The sequence below is a fragment of the Bos grunniens genome, chromosome X (genome assembly GCF_055505025.1).
Source record: "Bos grunniens cultivar Pamir isolate PY7600 chromosome X, Bosgru_T2T1.0, whole genome shotgun sequence".
NCBI classification, from domain to species: Eukaryota; Metazoa; Chordata; class Mammalia; order Artiodactyla; family Bovidae; genus Bos; species Bos grunniens.
This window is the reverse complement of record NC_141194.1, coordinates 18,047,898-18,072,369: the sequence shown is the minus strand read 5'-3', so window position 1 is coordinate 18,072,369 and position 24,472 is coordinate 18,047,898. Positions and strand designations below refer to the sequence as shown.

Sequence of the window (24,472 nt, the reverse complement as noted above, 5' to 3'; positions counted from 1 at the left end):
TAGTAAATGAAAAAGACCATTTTCAAAATACGTATGCATATGTATATGCATGAAACAATGGGGCTAAGCCTCAAGTCTCCCAGGACTCATCATTCCCACCTTCTGTCCCTTGCCCCAAGTATTCTAAATTCCACCAAAGTAGAACCTTGCAAACTGATACTTTTATGACCATTTCTTAACTATATGACAATCTAATTAATCATTTTTTGTGTGTTTGAACTGGAAAAAATTTTAGAATAATTTTAGGTTAAGCTGATACCCATTAGAGTAGGCATCATGGCAAGTATTTCAATGCTGAGAAGTGCGTGGGTACCTGTCTCACTTTTCTGTTTCAGGTGCTGACAGTGCTCTAAATACTGCAGCTTCAGTTCTTTGTAAGAATTCTTTCCATTTAAGATTTTAAAACCAGTTTCCCTTTTTTCTCAAATGTGTTATTATAATCAATCTTATGTGGGAAAGAGGTGCTGGGGGAAGAATCTCTTTTAAAGACTTTAACAGTCTAAACCCATCACAACTGGAAATAAGAAAAACAGATACAGAAATACTAAATAAATTCTTCCAAACAGAACTTGTTAAAAGAAAAGTATCTTTCTCCTCTATTGTTTGCATTACTTAAAATATAAGTAGCTAATATCAAAAGGCACTTTCCACTTACTTCACAGTAACACCCCTTTGTGTTAAGAAGGGAAAAAAATCTATTTGTGACAGTTTATTTTTAGATATTGATCATCTCATCTTGCTGCAAAGGGAATAAAAATAATTAAAGTTGAGTGAAAAATAATTTGAAGTACAGCATATTTCAAAGCATAACTATCATCATAACTGTTCAGATGAGGTTTCTTGAAAGCCTAGTAATAAATGCATGCCCTAGATATTTTTTTTTAATCTACACTTTGCTTATTCAAATTGGCCTCTTTTACTGGCAGCTTAAGTTTAATTCAGTCTTTAGATACTGCATACAAGTCCAAGTGAATGCAATGATTACTGTGTATTTAATGGCTGAATGAAACCATTAGATGGACACTGACTGTTTGTAAACTACATAATTTATTTCAAAATATAATAAGTATTCATCTATGCTGTGCTCTTCCATCAAACTTAAGCAGTATTTCTTCAATGTACATAGCATTCTTTTCATATTTTTCTAACTCAAATTTGTTTTAGAAAATTTGAAAAACACAAAAAAGTAGTCTAAATAAATTAAAATTACCCATATTTTCATCATCAATAAGCAAACAGTTAACTGTTTTATTTCATTATTTTAATTATCATCCTCACTCCTATTGCAAAGATAGGAGTCAACAGACAAGAGAGCCCAGAAAGACCTTGTATCAAAGATAAGTCATCACATAAGAGTAAAAAACAGTGGATTATTTAAGAGATGATTTATATACATTCATGTCATGACTATAATTAAGTTTCCTCTAAAAATATGTTTTGCTAGCATTATATAAAAGCATATGGTGTTTCTGAAGTTTTGTTCACTTTCATTCTAGCATTGGAAAATTGTTATGAGGATCAGTAATTTTAATTAATGAATAAACTGAGATGCAAAGTGATGGGTATCTCTGGATATCTCTGGGGTTCTTAATATGAGTAGCAGAGATAGAACTGTGGCTTTTACACAGGAGGTGAAATAAAAATGAGTAACAATTCAAGCATTTAATTCTGGACTTTTCTGGAAGAGCATAAATGAGCATATGCTAAACCATATAAGATAACTGGGGCTCAGGTCAATTTATTTTAACAAGTAAGTAACAAGCACACATTGTTCCTGTCTTCAAGGAGATAACAATCTAATGGAAGAAAGATAAGTATGATTCACAGCAGACTATAACTGACAAGATAGAAAATGCATGTAAAATAAGAGCTTTCTATCTTTGCCCACACAACAAAGAATTAGATCTGAGAAGTTAATAAAAAGGACAAAATGGAATCATATAAGATAATCAATGCAGAAAAAAGAACAAAGACCAGACTGGAGACAAAGAAGACAAACAGCAGGGTGATATATTTAATTTATTCCCAATCACATTAGTAATTATATTAAATATAAATGGTCAAAGTAGGGGGAATATAAACAATTATGAGAATGGTAAAAAATTTCACAACTGAGGTGGCATTCCCTAGAAGCCTTAAAGGATGGGACATGATTTTGGCAGGCAGAGATAAAAAGATATACGGGGAATGTTCTGAGGCAGCCTCAAAACATAAAAAGATGAAACTACAAGATCTATTTTACCAACAATAACTCATCCACATGAACTAGAGTACAATTAAGATACAAAGGAGAATTAGAGAATAAAATCAAAATTATGTTAGAACCATACTAGGAGTCCTTTGAATTCCAAAGAGAGGAATTTGTAATCAGTTTGGAGATTAGGGGAAAATTGCTGAAAGCGACAGAATCAGAGCAGGGCTTTAGGATAACTAGTCTGAACGTGATCCATTCTATACTTGTAAGTAGATTAAACCAGAATGTCATGAAGATGTGCTTTATTAAGAAAAATTTACATCTAATATTTCCTTTAAGGTACAACAGAAAAGAATTAAAGTAGATGAATTATGACATCAAGTCAGGTACATACTGGGATGGGGTAGGCAAGGCAAGAACCAAGAACATTCATGTACAGAGAACTTTCTGTTTGGAAATCTTAAAAGTGACATGTGGGACAGGACATGTGATCAGGAAATGAGGGTGAGATAGAATGAACAATGACAAATGTTATGAGCTACTGAACTTTAAAAAATAAATAAATAAATGGGTTATATCAGGGCAAAACGTCCTAAGAAGGGCAAGGCATCCTCTTCAAAACAGAATGTACAGTGGGTGGAGGGTACAGCAAGTCCTTCTATGTCCTCAGTATACTTGGAGTATTTCAATTATTTGGGGATAATTTCAGTAATTCTGCATTTGTTCAAGACAAAATGTACTTAAAGTTCAAGCTGTAAAAACATCTCTCTCTATTCTACCTAATGTTTCCTGATCTGTAAATTACCAAAACTCAAACCCATTATGCCTTGAAGTAAGCTTCCTAAAGAGAACGTTGAGCCAAACAGTGTAGCTGTTAAAAGGTCCTATTGTGAGCATGAACAAGCCTCTGAGGGCAATATCAGAATGGCATATGTTTTCTATGAAGTAGATGTCTATAGCAGGTGTTCATACATTCTGGAAATGAAAACTGCATCACTTGTTACTTAGATGGTAGGTTCTTAAAATAGCGGAATGGGTGGGTTAGTCATATTCTACACAAACTGCATTTTCACCCCTGCACATGCCTCTACAGGAAATTTAAAGTCACTGAAAATCATTTCAGCCGTTCCGAATGTAACGTCTGAAGGTTATCGTGACAAAATTATGTTCTAGAACCTGTGAATTATACACATAGAAAATTGTCCATTTTTTACTTTATAGGTAATGTTAAAAGAAATGTAACTTTTTAAAAGATGAGTTTGTTTAAATCTAATAACATAAGATTATTTTTATATAGGAAAAAATTAGGTATGAATGAATTCAGTGAAAATGATTACACCTGATTCTCCTTCAATATTTTTCAAGAAAACTTTTCAAAGTTGCCATTTAGAAGAACTGCAGTCTTTGTTTACAAGGCAACAATGGGCCAGTTACTCAAAAGTTAACCTTAAACTGGCTATCTAGATTCAGATGTTTAAAAGAGATATAAGAAATTAAAAACACCCACTTTCTGTCATAATTATGCATGGAAATTACATTATTTTAGAAGGTGACATCAGATGGACTGCATTCTCAAAGAACTGACAATAAGCATGAGTTTCTCATGTATAAAAGTTAAAAAAAATAAACTTAATTCTCCCATTTAATTCCACAGTATTTGAATTGTCTTGGGTCTCATGCATAAATGAAAACATTAAGAAATACATAAATATGATTATCACAGATCTTGTCATGTAGCAGACAATAACCATTTGCAAATTATATATGTATATAATTATATACATAAAATGCAAAACAAGGATTATTTGCATATAGATTACTCCTGAACACATATCCAATATACTATAAACGATTATCATACAAATACTGTACAACAGGTACCCTTAAAGCAGAGAAAATTTTTTTCATAGTAAAAGAGAAGAAACTAATAGTCTGCTATCCACATCTCAAGTCTCTGGTCAAGTTTAATGGCTTTTAAAAGTCGCTTTAGAAAACATTTTTTTGAAGCAATGTCACTGATAATACAGAACTACAGGAAAAATTACCCATAGACTATATTACTGCTTTTTCATTCCTATGCCCTAGAACAGTGTATGAGAACCAGAATCACCTGAAAAACTAGTAAACATTCAGATTCCTGGGCATTCCCCACAGTAAATTTGGCAGTGTGTGCCAAGAATCTGAATTTCTAACAAGTTTCTTTGTGATAATAATGCCACTAGTCCATGAACCACACTGGACACACTGGATTAGCATTAGAACACGTCAGCAAACTGTGGCCCAGGGTTGAATTCAACCTGTTGCATGTTTTCATAACACAAGTTTTACTGGCACACAGCTATGCCCATTCATTTCACATACACACTGTCTGTGGCTGCTTTTGCAGAGTAACAGCAGAATTGAGCAGTTGGATCAAACACCATATAGCCTATATCATAAAGCCTCCAAAACCTTAAATACTATTTGGCCTTTCACAGAAAACATTTGCTGACCCTCACCCTCAAATGCCTCTCCTCCCTATTATCCAGAAATCTTTGACATTCAGAAATAAAATTTACTGATATCAAATACGAAGACATGTACTGAGACAAGAGTATTTCAAATATTTATCATCTTCATCAATGTCTGTGACTAACAGCACTGAGTTACTGACTTTCTTACTGCTATGACAGAATGATGAATGTCTCTTATATTCCACAATTAAAAGTCACAAACTTAACTCTCCTTTCTATACACCTGCAGTTTCAGAGAAATGGTGCTAATAAAATCTACATAGTACAACAGAAAATACACTTGAAACATTAAAATTTGTACTGATAAAATTTCTTATTTGAGAAAATATAGGCAATATAGTAAATTCTTAATTATCCTTGGTAATAAAGACAGGGAGTAGAAGGATAAGTTAAATCATTAATTTCCTCAATAATTTTCTGTATCATCACATTTTATCCTCTGCTTTTCCTATTTCTGCATCACTGGATAGGTTAACAAATAATGAGAAAGTAGCACCAGCACTATGTTGACATCTGGCTTCTACAGAGTGGTGCTTGCTGGCCTTACACCTCTCAGATATGTTTTGCTAGATTTAAACAAATTTTTGCAGTATATGTACTAGTCAATTCCTTCCTCTACCATTTCTTCATATCTTATGACAGGACATTTTAGTTGCTGCACTCCTGGACACATTTGATTTGGCAGTCCCTGGTTTAAATAATATTCAAAGTAAAAAAACTGGGTCATGTAAATAGATCACTTAAATGGTAAGTATAATTAAAGGCTATTATATATATTTATTATGTATACCTATATAAATAAAACTGTAGTTAGTTGTATTAATAAGGAACTAATGGCATCTTAGAGCAAAAGTCTCAGATTGCTATCCAAATGGGGCAATTTAATTTTGTGAAAGTCAATATAGTTTATTCATCCCCACTAAAAGTTTAAGACTAACAGCCTTACTTATTATTGATATAATACTGTCTCTAGAGGTTCAGGTTAATTTACATCTACTGATAAATAAAACCCTTGTTTATTGGGCTATTATATGCACAGTTTTCCAATGAATTATGTATTTGATTGCTAATGAACCATTTATCTTTGAATGAGAAAAATCCCAAACCAGTATTTTATAAATGCTTGCTAAATAGGCAAAACCAGTACAATATTGTAAAGTAATTAGCCTCCAATTAAAATAAATAAATTTATATTAAACAAGAATATGATACTAATAAATTAACAGAAGGAAATTTTGCCAGCTAATACCTGTTGCACGATTGTTGTTAATTCCAAGCAGAGCTGTATGACATTATTCCTTGTAACTGAATAGTCTGTGACAGCAGCAAATGGTGATCTATAAAGGGAAAAGGAAAACTGTGATTAATCGGAACAGCTTTTGAAAGGTCCCCAAAGACAACAACATAAAATAAGGTTTTGAATAATGTGAAATGAATTGTTCTTAAGATTACATAGTGATAAAAATATTCAGAACGTACTTAAGGAAAAAAATTTAAGAGAAATGCTTGGAAGAGAATTAAATACAAGAAACAATGCTTGCTTTCCATCATACTACTTTCTCTTTTTTTAGTTCTTAATACTTAAAAGTTCTCTGGTACTCACAAAGTCTCTTTACTACATCTAAAATAAAATAAAAAATGGCATACTTAAGCAAAGACATTTTGGGTTCTTTTCAAATGAAGCTAACATTGTTGAGTCCAGTATCAGCTAGAAAGAGTCACAATCTAGAGCTTAGTCTCATGACAGCTATCACTTACTGAGGACTTACTATGTGCCAGTTATTCTTCTAACTGCTTTACATGTACTAAATTTCACAACTCTTATAGGCACTATTATTGTTGTTTGCTTAGTCACTAAGTCATGTTCGTCTCTTTGGGACCCCATGGACTGTAGCCCACTGGACTCCTCTGTTCATGGGATTTCCCAAGAATACTGGAGTCGGTTGCTATTCCCTTTTCCAAGACACTATTATTTACTCCCATTTTACATATGAGACAATTGAGGTACAGCAAGCTTAAGTGAAAACTAGTAAGTGGTGGAGCTAATATTCAAACAGAGGAAGGCTGACTCCCAGATTCCACAGCCCAGAGTTAAACACTGATATACCAATTGCTGTGAGTTTAAGTAGCTTTTCACTTGTACTAAACTAATGGCTTTATGTCACTTCAGATCCTTTATCAAACAATTTGGCATACAAATAATATATATTGGTACAAGGTTTTTATTTTCAAGAATGTTACAGACAGCAGCAGTCTTCCCAAGCAAGTGTTTTGCCACCAAATGAATTTACAGTGGCCTTCCCTTGTGGCTCAGCTGGTAAAGAATCCACCTGCAATGCGGGAGACCTGGGTTCAATCCCTGGGTTGGGAAGATCCTCTGGAGAAGGGAAAGGCTACCCACTTCAGTATTCTGGCCTGGAGAATTCCATGGACTTTATAGTCCATGGGGTCGCAAAGAGTTGGACACAACTGAGTGACTTTTACTTCCATTATTCTTTATCCTCTTTGTCTATGAATGCCAATTACGTTTTTATGGGACCAGAGATTATATGGGAAGCCCAGTTTAAAGATAACAAGAACACAAAAAGAAAAGATATGGGGCTAAAAATCTAGTCAGATAACTAGAACTTCAGTGCTTCGGATAACTCTTAAGGCAATTTATATAAAACTGCTTCTTGGTTACAATCTGAATGTCTCTCTTACAGAAAAACTCTAGAACTCAAGCACCTCCCATCTCCATAGGTGTCCATATGAGAGGGTCTTTATTAGTTATAGTTTTAAAAATCATATTTTTCACTTACCTATTTTGGCCATTCTAATAGCTATAGAGGGGCATATCACAGATTTAATTGGTATTTTCCCAAAGTTATATGTATTTTCCCTATGTATTTATTATCTATATTTAAGAGCTATTTAATTTCCCTGATAGTTTTCCAACTGGTTTAAGTAGTTTGTGATATTGAAGGAATTGAGTCATATCACCGAAGCTGTCAAACGTATTTATAAAGAGTTATTTGTAGTATTTCTTGTTATCCTTTTAATTTTGATTGACTTCTCAACATACTGTGCTTCCATTTTCATTCATTTAGTTCTTTGATCATTATTATTTGCTCCCTTCTGCTGCTTTGGGCTTATTTTCTATTTTAATTCTTTTAAGCATACTTAACATGAGATCTAACCTCTTAAAAATTTAACTGTAAAAGACAGTGTGGGGAAATTAAGAAGATGGCACCAGTCAGTCTCTCTCATCCCCTCGCCCCATGTTCTGTAAACAATGGCTTCACACAGTTATGTAACAGCTGAGATCACTTACAGTACTGCACACACACGTCACAAGGTACTCACTTGGTCAACAGGCTACCTTGTACAGTACGCCTGTATGAGCTTCACCATGAAAGCCCTGGCTACTACAGCACTGGGGGTACACGGGAGTGACATCATGGGTATGTTACATGAAGTTATCTCATGACTACGTTGTGGCTACATTATGGTTATGCTATGGCTATTGCTATGGCTGCTGTGTCAGGCAGGAGAGAGGCTGTGTTATGGCTGTCATGCCAGCCAGGAGAGAATAAACACATCTGCAATTCCTGTGGCTCCTCGAGTCTTCTTCCAGTCTCTTAGTGCATACGTTATCTCTGCTAAGTTCAGTGAACAGTACAGTGTGAACAGCAAGACAACTGGCATCACAAAAGGACCAGCTAAAGACAGTATTGTTATCTATAGGTACAATGTTCTACACCAGGTATCTATAACTTTTTCATCTTGCTTAACTGAAACCTTATGCCCATGCCTGTTGATTTATTTTCTTGAGAAGAGAGCTTAGATAGCAATTTGAGATCTTTTTTCTCATATAAGCAGTTTTTACAAATTTCCCTTTCAGAACTGCTTTAGCTGTGTCCCACAAAAATTGCATTATTATATTGTCATATATAAAAATTGTATTATTATATTATAATTGAATTTTAATATTGTGACCCTTCTTATTTAACCTTATATGCAGAGCATATCATGAGAAATGCTGGGCTGGATGAAGCACAAGCTGGAATCAAGATTGCCGGGAGAAATAAGAATAACCTTAGATATGCAGATGATACCACCTTTATGGCAGAAAGTGAGGGAAGAACTAAAGAGCCTCTTGATGAAAGTGAAAGAGAGAAAAAGTTGGCTTAAAACTCAATCTTCAGAAAACTAAGATCATGGCATCTGGCAAATAGAAGGGGAAACAGTGGAAACAGTGACAGACTTTATTTTTTGGGGCTCCAAAATCACTGCAGATAGTGATTGCAGCCATGAAATTAAAAGACATTTGCTCCTTGGAAGAAAAGTTATGACCAACCTAGACAACATATTAAAAAGCACAGACATTACTTTACCTACTTTACCAACAAAGGTCCATCTAGTCAAGGCTACGGTTTTTCCAGTAGTCATATATGGATGTGAGAGTTAGACTATAAAGAAAGCTGAGCACCGAAGAATTGATGCTTTTGAACTGTGGTGTTGGAGAAGACTCTTGAGAGTCCCTTGGACTGCAAGGAGATCCAACCAGTCCATTCTGAAGGAGATCAGTCCTGTGTGTTCTTTGGAAGGAATGATGCTAAAGCTGAAACTCCAATACTTGGGCCACCTCATGCGAAGAGTTGACTCATTGGAAAAGACCCTGATACTGGGAAAGATTGAAGGCAGGAGAAGGGGATGAGAGAGGATTAGATGGTTGGATGGCATCACTGACTCAATGGACATGAGTTTGAGTAAACTCTGGGAGTTGGTGATGGACAGGGAGGCCCGGTGTACTGCAGTCCATGGGGTCAGAGAGTCGGACACAACTGAGTGACTGAACTGAACTGACAAAAATTGTGACTTATCATAATTTTCATTCTGTTCAATGTATTTCTTTTTATTTCCCTTGAGATTTCCTCCTTTTATCCATAGATTACTAGAAGTGTGTTGTTTGATTTCTAATTTGACTGCATTATGGTTAAAGAAGACAGTCTGATTTAAATTATTTTGAATGTATTGAAGTTTGTTTTATAATGCAGATGTGGTATACCTTCCTGAATGTTCCATGGACACTTGAAAAGAAATTGTATTATATATTTGTTGAATGAAATGCTCTAAAAATGTCAATTATATCTTGTTATGTGGTGGTGCTCAGCTCTTCTAATCATTATGTTCTGTTTTGAGAGAGGAGATGAAGTATCCAATTGTAATTGTGGATTTATCTATTTCTTCTTTTAGTTCTGACAGTTTTTGCTTCAGGTACTTTGAAATTGTTGCTTGATATTATACAACTTAGAAGTTTGTTTCTTTCTCTTCTTTTTTAATGTGGACTACTTTTAATGTCTCGATTTGTTGCAATATTTCTTCTGTTTTATGTTTTGATTTTTTGGCTCCAAGACATGCGGGAATCTTAGCTCTCTGATCAGGGATAGAACCCTCACCCCCTGCATTAGAAGGCAAAATCTTAATCACTGGACCATCAAGGAATCCCTGTCTCTTCTTTTTTAAATTGTTTACTAGAAGAAAAAGCAAAGGAGAAAAGGAAAGATATAAACATGTGAATGTAGAGTTCCAAAGAATAGCAAGAAGAGATAAGAAAGCCTTCTTCAGCGATCAATGCAAACAAATAGAGGGAAACAACAGAATGGGAAAGACTAGGGATCTCTTCAAGAAAATCAGAGATACCAAAGGAACATTTCATGCAAAGATGGGCTCGATAAAGGAAAGAAATGGTATGGACCTAACAGAAGCAGAAGATACTAAGAAGAGATGGCAAGAATACACAGAAGAACTGTACAAAATAGATCTTCACGACCCAGATAATCACGATGGTGTGATCACTGACCTAGAGCCAGACATCCTGGAATGTGAAGTCAAGTGGGCCTTAGAAAGCATCACTACGAACAAAGCTAGTGGAGGTGACAGAATTCCAGTTGAGCTATTTCAAATCCTGAAAGATGATGCTGTGAAAGTGCTGCACTCAATATGTCAGCAAATGTGGAAAACTCAGCAGTGGCCACAGGACTGGAAAAGGTCAGTTTTCATTCCAATCCCAAAGAAAGGCAATGCCAAAGAATGCTCAAACTACCACACAGTTGCACTCATCTCACACGCTAGTAAAGTAATGCTCAAAATTCTCTAAGCCAGGCTTCAGCAATAGGTGAACCGTGAACTTCCTGATGTTCAAGCTGGTTTTAGAAAAGGCAGAGGAACCAGAGATCAAATTGCCAACGTCCGCTGGATCATGGAAAAAGCAAGAGAGTTCCAGAAAAACATCTATTTCTGCTTTATTGACTATGCCAAAGCCTTTGACTGTGTGGATCACAATAAACTGTGGAAAATCCTGAAAGAGATGGGAATACCAGACCACTTGACCTGACTCTTGAGAAATTTGTATGCAGGTCAGGAAGCAACAGTTAGAACTGGACATGGAACAACAGACTGGTTCCAAATAGGAAAAGGAGTACGTCAAGGCTATATATTGTCACCCTGCTTATTTAACTTATATGCAGAGGACATCATGAGAAACGCTGGACTGGAAGAAACACAAGCTGGAATCAAGATTGCCAGGAGAAATATCAATAACTTCAGATACGCAGATGACACCACCCTTATGGCAGAAAGTGAAGAGGAACTCAAAAGCCTCTTGATGAAAGTGAAAGTGGAGAGTGAAAAGGTTGGCTTAAAGCTCAACATTCAGAAAACAAAGATCATGGCATCTGGTCCCATCACTTCATGGGAAATAGATGGGGAAACAGTGGAAACAGTGTCAGACTTTACTTTTGGGGGCTCCAAAATCACTGCAGATGGTGACTGCAGCCATGAAATTAAAAGACGCTTACTCCTTGGAAGGAAAGTTATGACCAACCTAGATATCATATTCAAAAGCAGAGACATTACTTTGCCAACAAAGGTCCATCTAGTCAAGGCTATGGTTTTTCCAGTGGTCACGTATGGATGTGAGAGTTGGACTGTGAAGAAGGCTGAGTGCTGAAGAATTGATGCTTTTGAACTGTGGTGTTGGAGAAGACTCTTGAGAGTCCCTTGGACTGCAAGGAGATCCAACCAGTCCATTCTGAAGGAGATCAGCCCTGGGATTTCTTTGGAAGGAATGATGCTAAAGCTGAAACTCCAGTAGTTTGGCCACCTCATGCGAAGAGTTGACTCATTGGAAAAGACTCTGATGCTGAGAGGGATTGGGGGCAAGAGGAGAAGGGGACGACAGAGGATGAGATTGCTGGATGGCATCACTGACTCGATGGACATGAGTCTCAGAGAACTCTGGGAGTTGGTGATGGACAGGGAGGCCTGGAGTGCTGCGATTCACGGGGTGGGAAAGAGTCGGACACGACTGAGCGACTGATGTGATCTGTTCTGATAGGCTCATCTACTGCACTTTGGTGCTTTATATTTTAATTTAAATGTAATATTCACATAGTACACATTAACCCTACATTTCTCAAAACTGTTTGCTACAAGTATTTTTCCAGTTTGTCTTCTATCTTATACTAATCATTTTTTTCGATATTATATAATCAAACAATATATTTCTTTGTATTTTATTGCACATTTTAAAACAATAAGTCTACATCTGGAAATCATTTTGTCTATATTTTCTCCAGTTTCCTTATGAACTAATGCTTCTCGCTTAAATAAATAATATACCTAAAATTACTTTAGTGAACAGGTAGTGCTCCATCATAATTTATTTTAGAAAGGCTTAATCAAGTGCCCCAATTCCATTTATTTAATGACCCTTTTTCCAGTGAAAGTGAAGTTACTCAGTCATGTCCGACTCTTTGTACTTCATGGACTATACAGTCTATGGAATTCTCCAGGCCAGAACACTGGAGTGGGTAGCCTTTCCCTTCTCCAGGGGATCTCCCCAACCCAGGGATTGAACCCAGGTTTCCCGCATTGCAGGTGGATTCTCTACCAAATGAGCCACAGGGGAAGCCTTCTTTCTCCAGGAGTTTTAACATATTGCTTTCTAAATGATTCTATATATCACAGTCTATTTTGTGCTGTGTTCCACTACTGCTTATTACTATTTCAAAACAGTATATTTTTCCAACAAAATTTACCAAAACTTAAGGAATCATTAAGAATTCAAATAATGTTAATTAGAGCAAAATATATGCAATTAATTAATCTGTGTTCTCTGTTAAAAAAAAATTAACCTCTTTAATTGTAAGCAGGATCCAGTTTTAAACAAATCTATACTGATGGAAATTTTCTAAAATGTGATTGTAGAAATCATTGCATAGCTACATCTAAATTTATTAAAACTCATTAAAGGGGATAAATTTTATAGAATGTAAATTAGGCCTCAATAAAACTATTTTTTAATGATGTAAGATAAAAGTACTTCTAGGAAAACATCATTTAAAAATACCACCCAAGACCATTTTTGCTGCACTGAAGCATAAAAATTGGCATTTTAATTAAGAATTCAAAATGCTTCTGGCATGATTAGAAAGAGCTTGGGTTCCTAGTTTTACAAAGGTCAAAGACTGTTAATAAAATCTAAAACTTCATTCAGAAGTGATGAAGTACAGCATGATTTTCCCTATAAATTCTTAAAAAAAAATACTCATTTGATCTTTAAAATGTACCAAAAGAAAAATCTATTTGATAACTGAATGCCTGTAGCAAACTGAACTCTAAGGTGTGTTTTCCACTTTCCTGATCCTTCACATTTCAAGTAGGACCAGTTTCTCACTCAAGATTAAGTGTCCAAAAAAAATGGGAAAAAAATCTAAACATATAGCAAGGAAAACATAAATTTTATCTTGTAGTGAATCCCCCTAACGTTTTCATTTTAAAGGTAAATCACATACAACTATACTGACAACCATTCTTAGCTAGCATATATTAATATTTGGTATTATGATCTTGGCTATACACATACATAAATAAAAGAAGGCTGACAGGTTCCAATCTTCGTGAGTTACCAAAGATGACTTATGAGATAAGTCATCAAGATGAGATAAGCTCATCATGACTTAATGAGATAAAGAAATGTATCATTACAGAATCGCTGAACACGATCAGTTTGAAAACAAAATTATGAGAGGAATTTGTTTCTCAGTCTCAAAAAACCCCAAGTTAGAGCTCAGGCTACTTAGAAAAAAATAAGTGGCTGACTTAAAGGAAATTAAGTTCATGGCATGAAAACTTTTTGATGCCAAAAGTTAAAAGTTTTTTAAAAAAGATAAAATCCTTGACTCATTAATAAATGGCCATTACAGAAACTATCCTACATAGATCTTAAAATACGCAACTATCCTCAAATCTAATGGATAATATAATGCTTATACTTCTAACAAAAAAGTTATTGATACTATAAAAAACTTACTTGTTGTACATTCTTCTCAAACAAAAGCATTTATGGAAAGGTTATTAATGTTTCAGAAATCCTAAACAAATTAGAAGCTAATAAGAAAAGCTAAGAGTTAATCAAGAAATCTGAAAGGCCTTAATATTTCTCAGGTTGACATTGCTGAGCCTGAGGGGCAGTGTGTGAACAGCAGCCTTGCTAACATCACTGCTCATTTCTGGAACAAGAGGTGCCAAGTGGGAGCAGTGAGCACACAAGAGGAAATAAGACCAAACAACAAGCATCTGGTAGTGTTTGGGGTAGTTTTCTCTGCCTCTATAATTTTTCCCTAGTATAGAAATAACTTTTGTCCTATATTTCCTTATCATGAAAGAAGAAATTAGTTCAACCACTTTCTTAGATAAAGGAAAAGATTTCAAAGAATACATTTCTTTCCTTAGCATCCCAACCTTTATGCCTTAAATATTTAAAAGGTTTTCAATGATATAAAGATATCGCATTGATCCCTTCAAAACAGAATGGTCCTAAAATGTAGAAACAATTAGAAATAGGTATTAATGCTAAAAATGAGAGAAAAGATTAAACTTTCACTATAAATAGTAAAATAAACTTTTTCTATAAATAATACTTTTGAACATTTTTAATAAGGTTATGGCACAACATAGAACATAAATTGATCTGTAAACCTCAAAGTATAGATTCATTTTGGCAAAGCCATATAAAACTGCAAGAAAGATGAGGTGTGAAAAATAGCAGGACGTACGTTAAAAATAGACAAGTAAACCATGAATTGAAAATAAACAATAAAAATATTAACCAACTGTGATTCCTATCTGAGGTTTTTCCTCTGGGAAAGTCTGTTGTTTTATTCGTTGCTATTTAAAATAAGAAGGAAAAAAAAGGATTTTGTTAGCCTTAGATTTTATTTAAGAAATGTTAGGAGCTGTTTTTTTAAAATAAGTGTTGTTTATTTCAAACATTTTAAATATTATTTAAATAGAAGCTCCACTGAAATTGCGGGTTTTGTGATTTGTAAACATCTCCCCTAGCATTCTTTCAGTGATATTAAAATATCTCATTGATGTCTTCAAAGTAGAATGAGAAATAAACTTTCTAGAAACAAAATTTTACATAGCACTTTGAAGTATCAAGGCCAGAAACAGAAAAGTGGTATTCTTCTTTAGCATTTGAAGAGAAACACCCAAGTACAAATATATGTTTATATATGCTGCATTCCAAAGAATTACTTCCTCAAAATTCTGAAGAATCAGTCCACATTCAAAAGGAAATGTAGTATAACAAAGGAACAAGATAAAAGTGAAACCAGAAGGGCTTTTGTATTACAACAAACATAGATTCAAATGATAATTTTCACACTCGTGAATAACTTTAGGCAAGTTACTTCATGTTTCATATGTAAAATGGTGATAATGATATCTGTTCTGTGAGAACTCAGTGAGTCAATACATGCAAAGCATCTAGTTCAGTATGGAACTAAAGATTTTTTTCCTATTTTTTCTTTTCCTTTCTTCTCCTTCAAGTGACATAAAATAAAAATTGCAATAATGTCATCATATTGCTGTGCATGAAAGTTCACCTCAAAATGTAAAACAGGTGTAATGCCAAAAGTCAAATTTTAAAAATTAAGCCAGTTGCTTAGCATCAAAATAACCATACTCAACTGAGAGAATTTATTTTTCAACCAGAGCATTATATATATCAGAGGAATAAACCAAGTTTAAAGTCCAATGCTTGGCAGTATTTGATTGCAGTGACCATTTCAAACCCTCCAAATTAATCTACAATGACAAGTCAATATAATTTCTATGGAACTTTTATAATTAAGTACTTAAGCTCTAAATTCTTCAAAACGAAAATAAAAAAGACAAGATACATTCTTACCTTATATAAACAAAGCACAAAAACAGATCAGTTTGGGTCTAGAACTTAATATGAACTAAATCAGAGAAGAGATAGTTAAATCATGATTTTACAAATCACTAACAAATTTTGTTAGTATTTTGTTCTTTCAAATTATGTAAAGGGAAATAAGATGAATATATTTTTCATATCACTTTGGTGAACAAGGTCAATGATTTACAGACTATTAGTGCTTATAAGAGAACTTCAAATTCTCCAGATCTTACATCCTTATTCTAGAAAGAAAAACATAGGTTAAGGTTCAATATTAGGCAGAACTGAAACTCATCTCTTTCTTATTAGCCCCTCGGTCTTTTATACTATTTCATGATGAGTTTTGGCAGGGATTCACAACAGCAGTCATGGAGAATACGGCTCTTTTGGCTTTTCTAGTGTTGATTAATGTGTCTAGCTTTTGGTGTAGTTTGTAGGATACCCTGAAACAAGAGGACATGTGGAGTGTTGTGTTGTGCTCTAGCTACTACCTAGAAGACATTTTTTCTTTGAAAGGAATAAAAATATAACCTAAATACACATCTGTTAACAATCTCTAATAAAAGTCAGGAAAACTTTCCCGGGCTACTTGTCAGGAAAACAAACAGTGTAAATATTTTACCTGGCACAGTTACAGATAAAATCCTATTACATTTATATTTGACTTTGGAACCTTTCGAAATTTGTATTGGGCTTCCCTGGTGGCTCAGATGGTGAAGAATCTACCTACAATGCGGGAGACCTGGGTTTGATCCCTGGATTGGGAAGATCCCATGAAGAAGGGAAATGCTATCCACTCCAGTGTTCTTGCCTGAAGAATTCCATAGACAGAGGAGTCTGGCAGGCTATTATTCATGGGGTCGCGAAGAGTTGGACGTGACTGAGCGACTTTCACTTTTCACTTTACTTTTATGGCAGTGGAGAAGCAAAGTCAAGTTCCCAAATACAGAAGTTGTTTAGTTGCTACATCATGTCTGACTCTTTTGTGACCCCAAGGATTACAGACCACCAGGCTCCTCTATCCACAGGACTTCCCAGCCAAGAATACTGGAGTGGGTTGGCATTTCCTTCTTGCACTCATCATTTGCCTTTTCTCCTTGCCAATACCTCTAAAAGACTTGAGTCTATGAAAAGTCAAAGTCTGATATTATGCAAAACTATCCTGAACTACTAACCATTTCGCAGAAAAATTTCTTCAGAGTTATCACTTACATTTAACTCACAATCAACCCATGAATTCCAGCTTTCATTAATTCTAAATAAAAAGACTAAACTGTTGCTTGTAAGATTATATATATCCTGATTCCCTAATTTACCACATACTTTCAGTCTTACCCTGCCTAAACTGTCAGCAGCATTTGACCTTATCAACCACTTCACTTTTTCCCTAAAACTCTTTATTCCCATCTTAAACGTTCTCACCACATACACAAAAAAGGTAATTATGTGAGCTTATAAATTATATTAACTAATCTTATTGTGGTAAGCATTTTGCAACATGTATGTGTATCAAATCATCACATTGTACAGCTTAAACTTATACAATGTTATACATCACTTGTATCTCAATAAAGTTAGGAAAAATACAAAAATATCAACACTCCCTCTCCCCAAATATACCAAAAAAACTCTTTCCTCCTTTTGCTCCCATGACACCACTCTCAACAAATTCTAGCCTATGGAGTCTCTGGTTATACCTTCTTATTTTTTCCCCATAAGCTGAACTTCTAATCATCCTTCAATTGGTGGTGGTCTGCAGCAGTCATTCCTTATCTCAGTTCGCTTCGTTCACTCAAAAAACTTCATTGAGTACCTACTATAGGCCAAGAACTCTTCCAGATAACTGTGACTGCAGTGAACAAAGCAGATGAAAATCCCTGCTCTCTTGAAGCATACATCATGTGTAGAGTTGTCAGATAAAAACAAGACTAACACATAGGCAAATTATATAGAATGTTAGAAGGGTTTAAGTGTTATGGAAAACAAATATAACAGAAAAAGAGGAATTCATTCTAAAAATCACCTTCAGTTCAGTTCAGTCGCTCAGTTGTGTCCGACTCTGTGACCCCATGAATCATACCATGCTAGGCCTCCCTGTCCATCACCAACTCCCGGAGTTCACTCAAACTCACCTCCATCGAGTCGGTGATGCTATCCAGCTCATCCTCTGTCATCCCCTTCTCCTCCTGCCCCCAATCCCTCCCAGCATCAGAGTCTTTTCCAATGAGTCAACTCTTCACATGAGGTGGCCAAAGTACTAGAGTTTCAGCTTTTGCATCATTTTTTCCAAAGAACACCCAGGACTGATCTCCTTCAGAATGGACTGGTTGGATCTCCTTGCAGTCCAAGGGACTCTCAAGAGTCTTCTCCAACACCACAGTTCAAAAGCATCAATTCTTCGGTGCTCAGCTTTCTTCACAGTCCAACTCACATCCATACATGACTACTGGAAAAACCATAGCCTTGACTAGATGGACCTTTGTCAGCAAAGTAACGTCTCTGCTTTTGAATATGCTATCTAGGTTGGTCATAACTTTCCTTCCAAGGAGTGAGTGTCTTTTAATTTCATGGCTGCAATCACCATCTGCAGTGATTTTGGAGCCCCCAAATAAAGTCTGACACTGTTTCCACTGTTTCCCCATCTATTACCTATGAAATGATGGGACCAGATGCCGTGATCTTAGTTTTCTGAATGTTGAGCTTTAAGCCAACTTTTTCACTCTCCTCTTTCACTTTCATCAAGAGGCTTTTTAGTTCCTCTTCACTTTCTGCCATAAGGGTGGTGTCATCTGCATATCTGAGGTTATTGATATTTTTCCCGGCAATCTTGATTCCAGCTTGTGCAAAAATCTCCTTACACCACCATATTAATATATTTAGGACTATCACCCATAGTTTAATGATTCCCAAATCTCTATCCACCATGTATCTTTTCTGAGTAGCAATATTCTAAAGAACTTTTCACAATCATGGCCAACACTCAGCACTTGTCCTCCACCATAACTCGTTCCTCCTATTTTGATAATGGCTTCACCATCCACTGGATGAGCCAAGTCAGATACCTTTATTCACCCTAGATGTCTCCCTTTTCCTTAGTCTCTATATCTGTCTCTAATATTCTTCTATCCCCATTCCTGCTTCTCCAATTAAATATCTCAGTCAATAGCAAGCAGTGCAGAGAATCAACTCTGTGGTCAGATGACTGGAATGAATCCTGGCTCCACCACTTACTTCCTATTTGGTTTTTAACTTAACTTTTGCCTCTGAATGTTGTATTTTTCCTATCTGCAAAATGAAGACAACTCTCCTAGGTTTGCTTTAAGTGAATGTGGCTGGTAGTATCAGAATCACTAATAGTAGCAATAGCATGATTAGAGTTGGCACTCCATATTGGCAAGTTCCATATCTATGGGTGCAGCCAAACTTGATTCAAAATATTTGGGAAAAAAAGATTGCAGAGAGCTCCAAAGAGTAAAATTTGAGTTTGTTGCACAAGGGCAGTTATGTACATAGCATGTATTAGGTATTATAAGTAATCTACCAATGATTTAAAACATAAAGGAGGATGTGCATAGGTTTTATACAAATACTATGTCATTTTATATAAGGGACTTGAGAATCCTCGAATTTTGGTATCTGAGGGGTCCTGGAACTAACTCCTGGGCAGATAACAAGGGACAAATACTCCTAAAACAACCTCTTAACTGGTTTCACTTCTTTTAGCCTTATTCTTCACCTAATATTTCCCAACACTATAGCCCAAGTCATCATCCAAATTCACAGGTCTGAAAACAACAGTGATTCTAAACAGCTAACTATATGCCTTCAGCATAAAGACCAAATACCTTAAAATGACAAAGAATTATTTTTGTTCTTCTTCTTTCCCTTTTAAAACTTAATCTGTTAAAGCATAATCATTATAGGCAAGCCAGCCTGGAGCTAAACTTTCCTCAGAAAAATCTTCAAAATATAAACTTAAGTTTCTTTTTTCAATTTATAGTCTAGTCAGAAGATTTTTGAGGTTATCACAAAGTTGTCTGTTTCTTCAAAGTATATATTTCATTTTTATGGCCAAAATGTTAAATGGCCTTTGATTTAATTATCACTGTAGTATTATATAATTCAAAATAAGGATTATGAGAACCTTTGCAGCAATGGAAGACTAACAGATGAATTAATTTATTTCCTTCAAGCTTTTTCTCACATTTTTTTTTCCTATGAAACAACACAAAACACCACTGATTGTATAAATTACTATGTATGTGTGTGTGTATGCTCATGTATGTTTGCAGATAAACTAGCATTTACTAAGGATGTGGTCTTAGATGATACAAATAATGCAACCATAATAAATTATATAATACAATGGAATTTCAGAAATTATTATATAATGTTCTAGAAGCCATTATGTGACTTTATAAACATTACCTGCCATTAAGAAGTAAACACATTCTCTAATCATTCTATTTATTTATTTCATAAGTACTAATGTAAAAAGAAAATAATGAAATTTACTGAATAAAATATAAAGGCTTCACAAATTTATAATATAGGATAGGTGATATAAGAAGATATAACTAAAAATCAAATATATTTTCTGTAAGTTTCCCAATTACTGAGAAGCTTCTTGAAACAAGTATATTACATTACTTAAGGATAAGCTATAGTTTAAATATATTTACTTATTGATCATTATACAACTTATAGAATCTATGTTTAAATGACAATTCATACAATTGATAAATGTGGGTTAAACAATTTAAAGAATTTAATGGTGTCATAAGAGAAATATGCTGTCTACCAATTAATTATCCAAAAAGCTAACAATATACAGCCTACTGTTCAGATCTGGATTTAGTATTATCATGTTATATGTTTGGAGAAGGGAATGGCAACCCACTCCAATATTCTTGCCTAGAGAATTCCATGCACAGAGAAGCCTGGTGGGCTCCAGTCCATGGGGCTTCAAAGAGTCGGACACGACTAAGAGACTAACACTTTCAACTTCGTGATATATTATTAGTAATATATATATATAAACTTAGACATTATAGAAATAAGTAAAATTATCTTAACTTTTACATTAGACATAAAAACACTTTATTTTTAATATAAAGTATTATAGTTTAAAAAAAGGAAAAAATATAATACAGTTGAACTTCAAACAACAAGAGGGTTAGGAGTCTCAACCCTGCACAGTTGAAAATTCATGTGTAACTTTATACTCAGCCCATATTCACAGACTCATTCAACGGACGATTATGACGTGTAGTACTGTAATGAATATTGATTGAAACAAACAAACAACTATATTTAAGTAGACCCATGCACTCCAAACTCATGCTATTCAAGGGTCACTGTGTATATATGTATATACATATGTGCATGCGTGATCAGTCACTAAGTCATGTCTGACTCTTTATGACCCCATGGACTGTAGCTAGCTGGGCTCCTCTATCCATGGAATCTTCCAGGCAAGAACACTGGAGTGGGTTACCATTTCCTTCTTTAAGGGATCTTCCCAAACCCAGGATCAAACCCACGTCTCTTGCATCTCCTGCATTGGCAGGTGGAATCTTTACCACTGAGCCACCAGGAAAGCTCATATATATCTGTACATGTATGGAAATCCTACTGACATTTATTCAAGAAAAAATTCTAGTAAACTTCTATATATCAGAGTTTCTCAGACAAAATATTTTTTTGATTATTTAACCATTATAACATAGTATACATCCTGGTGGATTATAGTCCATGGGGTCACTAAGAGTTTGAGCAACTAACATTCTTATGTCCCTCAGAAAAAATTTTCAAAAACGAAAACTTTAGTTTTAATACTTGTAATGTTTCACAATTAAAATGTTTAATCACATATATAATTTTAACAACCTTTTTCATTTTATATTATGAAAACTTTTATGTTATTTTATGTGTTCAAAACAAATGAAATTAACTAAACTAGCAAAAAAAGGACCAAAATTGTGTCTGTAATATCCAAAATTGACTGTGCAATGTGAATAATAATATAGAATGGATAAAGCAAACGTAATGAGACATACAATGCACACTATGAAAATGTCAGTGTCTAATTACCTGTTTAAAACAATAAATAGAATGTTGATGTTTGCTTCTTTAAATATGACCAATGAATGAAAAGCACATAGAAAATCAGGAGACAAAGCAAGGCAGTATTACAAATCTTGTGATAGCCAAAAATGATTTTGCTTATAAAGCAGAAAATGTATTTTAAAACTGTCAGGAACTAATGACTGATTAGCTAGTCAGTTGAATATAAAATCTTGCAAATATAAAATTTTGCAAATAATTAGTATCACAATGCCTATATTGTGGTAAATCATAATTAGATATTTTTTACTTAATATTCTTCTACTTATCAATTTATCAATAAGCAATCTTTTCACAAGAAAATGAAATAATGTTATATTCAAACTGATGTCTGAAGAGGATAACTTATGAAACATGTAAAAGGTTTTACCTGTCCAACCAAGCAAGCAGACTCTTGGCTGCTCCAATCAGATCCACAACTGAAGTCAGAAAGTCATTTGGCAATTTTCTACTGGTTCTCCCATCATAATGGCCACTCCTTCTCCTCCCTGTTATAAAGTTCTGTAGATTTTTGGCAGATGCATTCAACTTGTGAGAAAGAGTTTTTAGATTTTCTGTTTCCAAGCCATAATTCTGAATTATAAAAAGAGAGAAAACAAATATACTTACAATCAATATTTTATTCAGTCAACATTTACTGAGTACTTTACTATATGTACAGGCAATGGAACGAGTATTAAGAGTTAAACATGAATAAGATAGGATTCCTGGCCTAGCAGAATTCATAGTCAAATGAGGATTTGAGGAAACATCAGATAAACAAATTACAATAAAATGTGTAAGTACTAACATGAACATGGAGAGATGAGGGCATAGTATCTTGGAACTAAGGCACCCAAGACAGAAAAATTATAAGAACTCATAAGCAGTTTCTTTTTTAAGCAAACCTAAGTTCATTTACTTGTGAAATTCATAATTATCAACAATTATTTTTGATTATCTATTCTATTAGCATATGTATAGTCATGAAGACTCTTGAGAGTCCCTTGGACTGCAAGGAGATCCAACCAGTCCATTCTAAAGGAGATCAGCCCTGGGTGTTGTTTGGAAGGACTGATGCTGAAGCTGAAACTCCAGTACTTTGGCCACCTCATGAGAAGTGTTGACTCACTGGAAAAGACCCTGATGCTGGGAGGGATTGGGGGCAGGAAGAGAAGGGGACGACAGAGGATGAGATGGCTGGATGGCATCACTGACTCGATGGACGTGAGTCTGAGTGAACTCCGGGAGTTTGTGATGGACAGGGAGGCCTGGCGTGCTGCGATTCATGGGGTCGCAAGGAGTCGGACACAACTAAGCGACTGAACTGAACTGAACTGATAGTCATGAAAGTAGACAGTAGGAAAAATTATGTTTCCCCAAAACGAGCAAAGTAAGTACAACCCAACAATAAAATACATCATATACAATATAACTTTCCTTCTGTGTCCTCTTCATAATGACTCACATAGGAAGTTTCTTTTATGATATGGTGGTATACATAGTAAACCTCTGCATCCTTAGGGAACCAATACACTTTCTCCTTTTTATAATACAAAATTTAAAACTAAACTTTTAATTTTGTCATGGTTGCATTAGCTCAGTCAAGTATGAATCACATCTAAAGAAATCATAATGACTTTTTTGTAAGTATAATTGTTCTTCTTTTCCTTGGTCTCAGTTTTCAATTTCTAGTAATATACAGTGCATGTGTGCTAAGTCACTTCAGTCGTGTCAGATTCTTTGCAACCCTATGGACTGCAGCCTGCCAGGCTGCTCTGTCCATGGGATTCTCCAGGCAGGCAAGACTACTGGAGTGAGTTGCCATGCCCTCTTCCAGGGAATCTTCCCAACCCAGGGATCAAACGAGCATCTCTTATGTCTCCTGCATTGTCAGGTGGGTTCTTTACCACTAGCACCACCTGGTGAGCCCACAGTAATATATAGTATCTCACCCCAAATATTCCAAGAAGGATTTCTATGAATAAATACAAATAATTTTTTTAAACCATATTCAATGGGGACATATTGTAGGATCCTCTCAAATAAACTTCAGCGAAAGATTTCCCAAGTTACAACTAAATTTTAAAACAGGTAATTGTGAGTTGTAAAACACTTCTAGGAAAGGCCGGTTAACCTGATCAGAGGATGACCTTGATCAAACTACTTGGCAACATGTACACTATTTTCATGTGTAAAATTAAAAGTATTATTAACATAGAAAATCATGAAAGTTGAAGAATGTTAGATAGTCTCTGAGGCACAAACAAATTCTAACTTTGATTTAGCCTTTCCTTTTACAGTTAAGTAAAGTGAGGGAGACTTTTTGATTTGCTTTAAAGAGCTCAGAGCTTAGAGCAGACAGAAATCAGAATGGGACTGTAAGTTACCAGGCCACCTATGAGA

At 34.9% G+C, this 24,472-nt stretch overlaps 1 protein-coding gene across 6 annotated transcripts in view; it reads right to left on the bottom strand.

Annotated features, from left to right (window-relative positions):
* The window catches only part of CNKSR2 (connector enhancer of kinase suppressor of Ras 2), a 286,090-nt gene that overhangs the window by 190,879 nt on the left and 70,739 nt on the right, over positions 1-24,472 (bottom strand). For all 6 annotated transcript variants that reach the window (XM_086387243.1, XM_086387241.1, XM_086387240.1 and 3 more), the window contains exons 3-4: positions 22,458-22,660; positions 5,957-6,044 (exon numbers count right to left, since the gene is read on the bottom strand). In XM_086387243.1, coding sequence (XP_086243369.1) covers positions 5,957-6,044; positions 22,458-22,660 — 291 coding nt within the window. The remainder of the gene's footprint in view (positions 1-5,956; positions 6,045-22,457; positions 22,661-24,472) is intronic.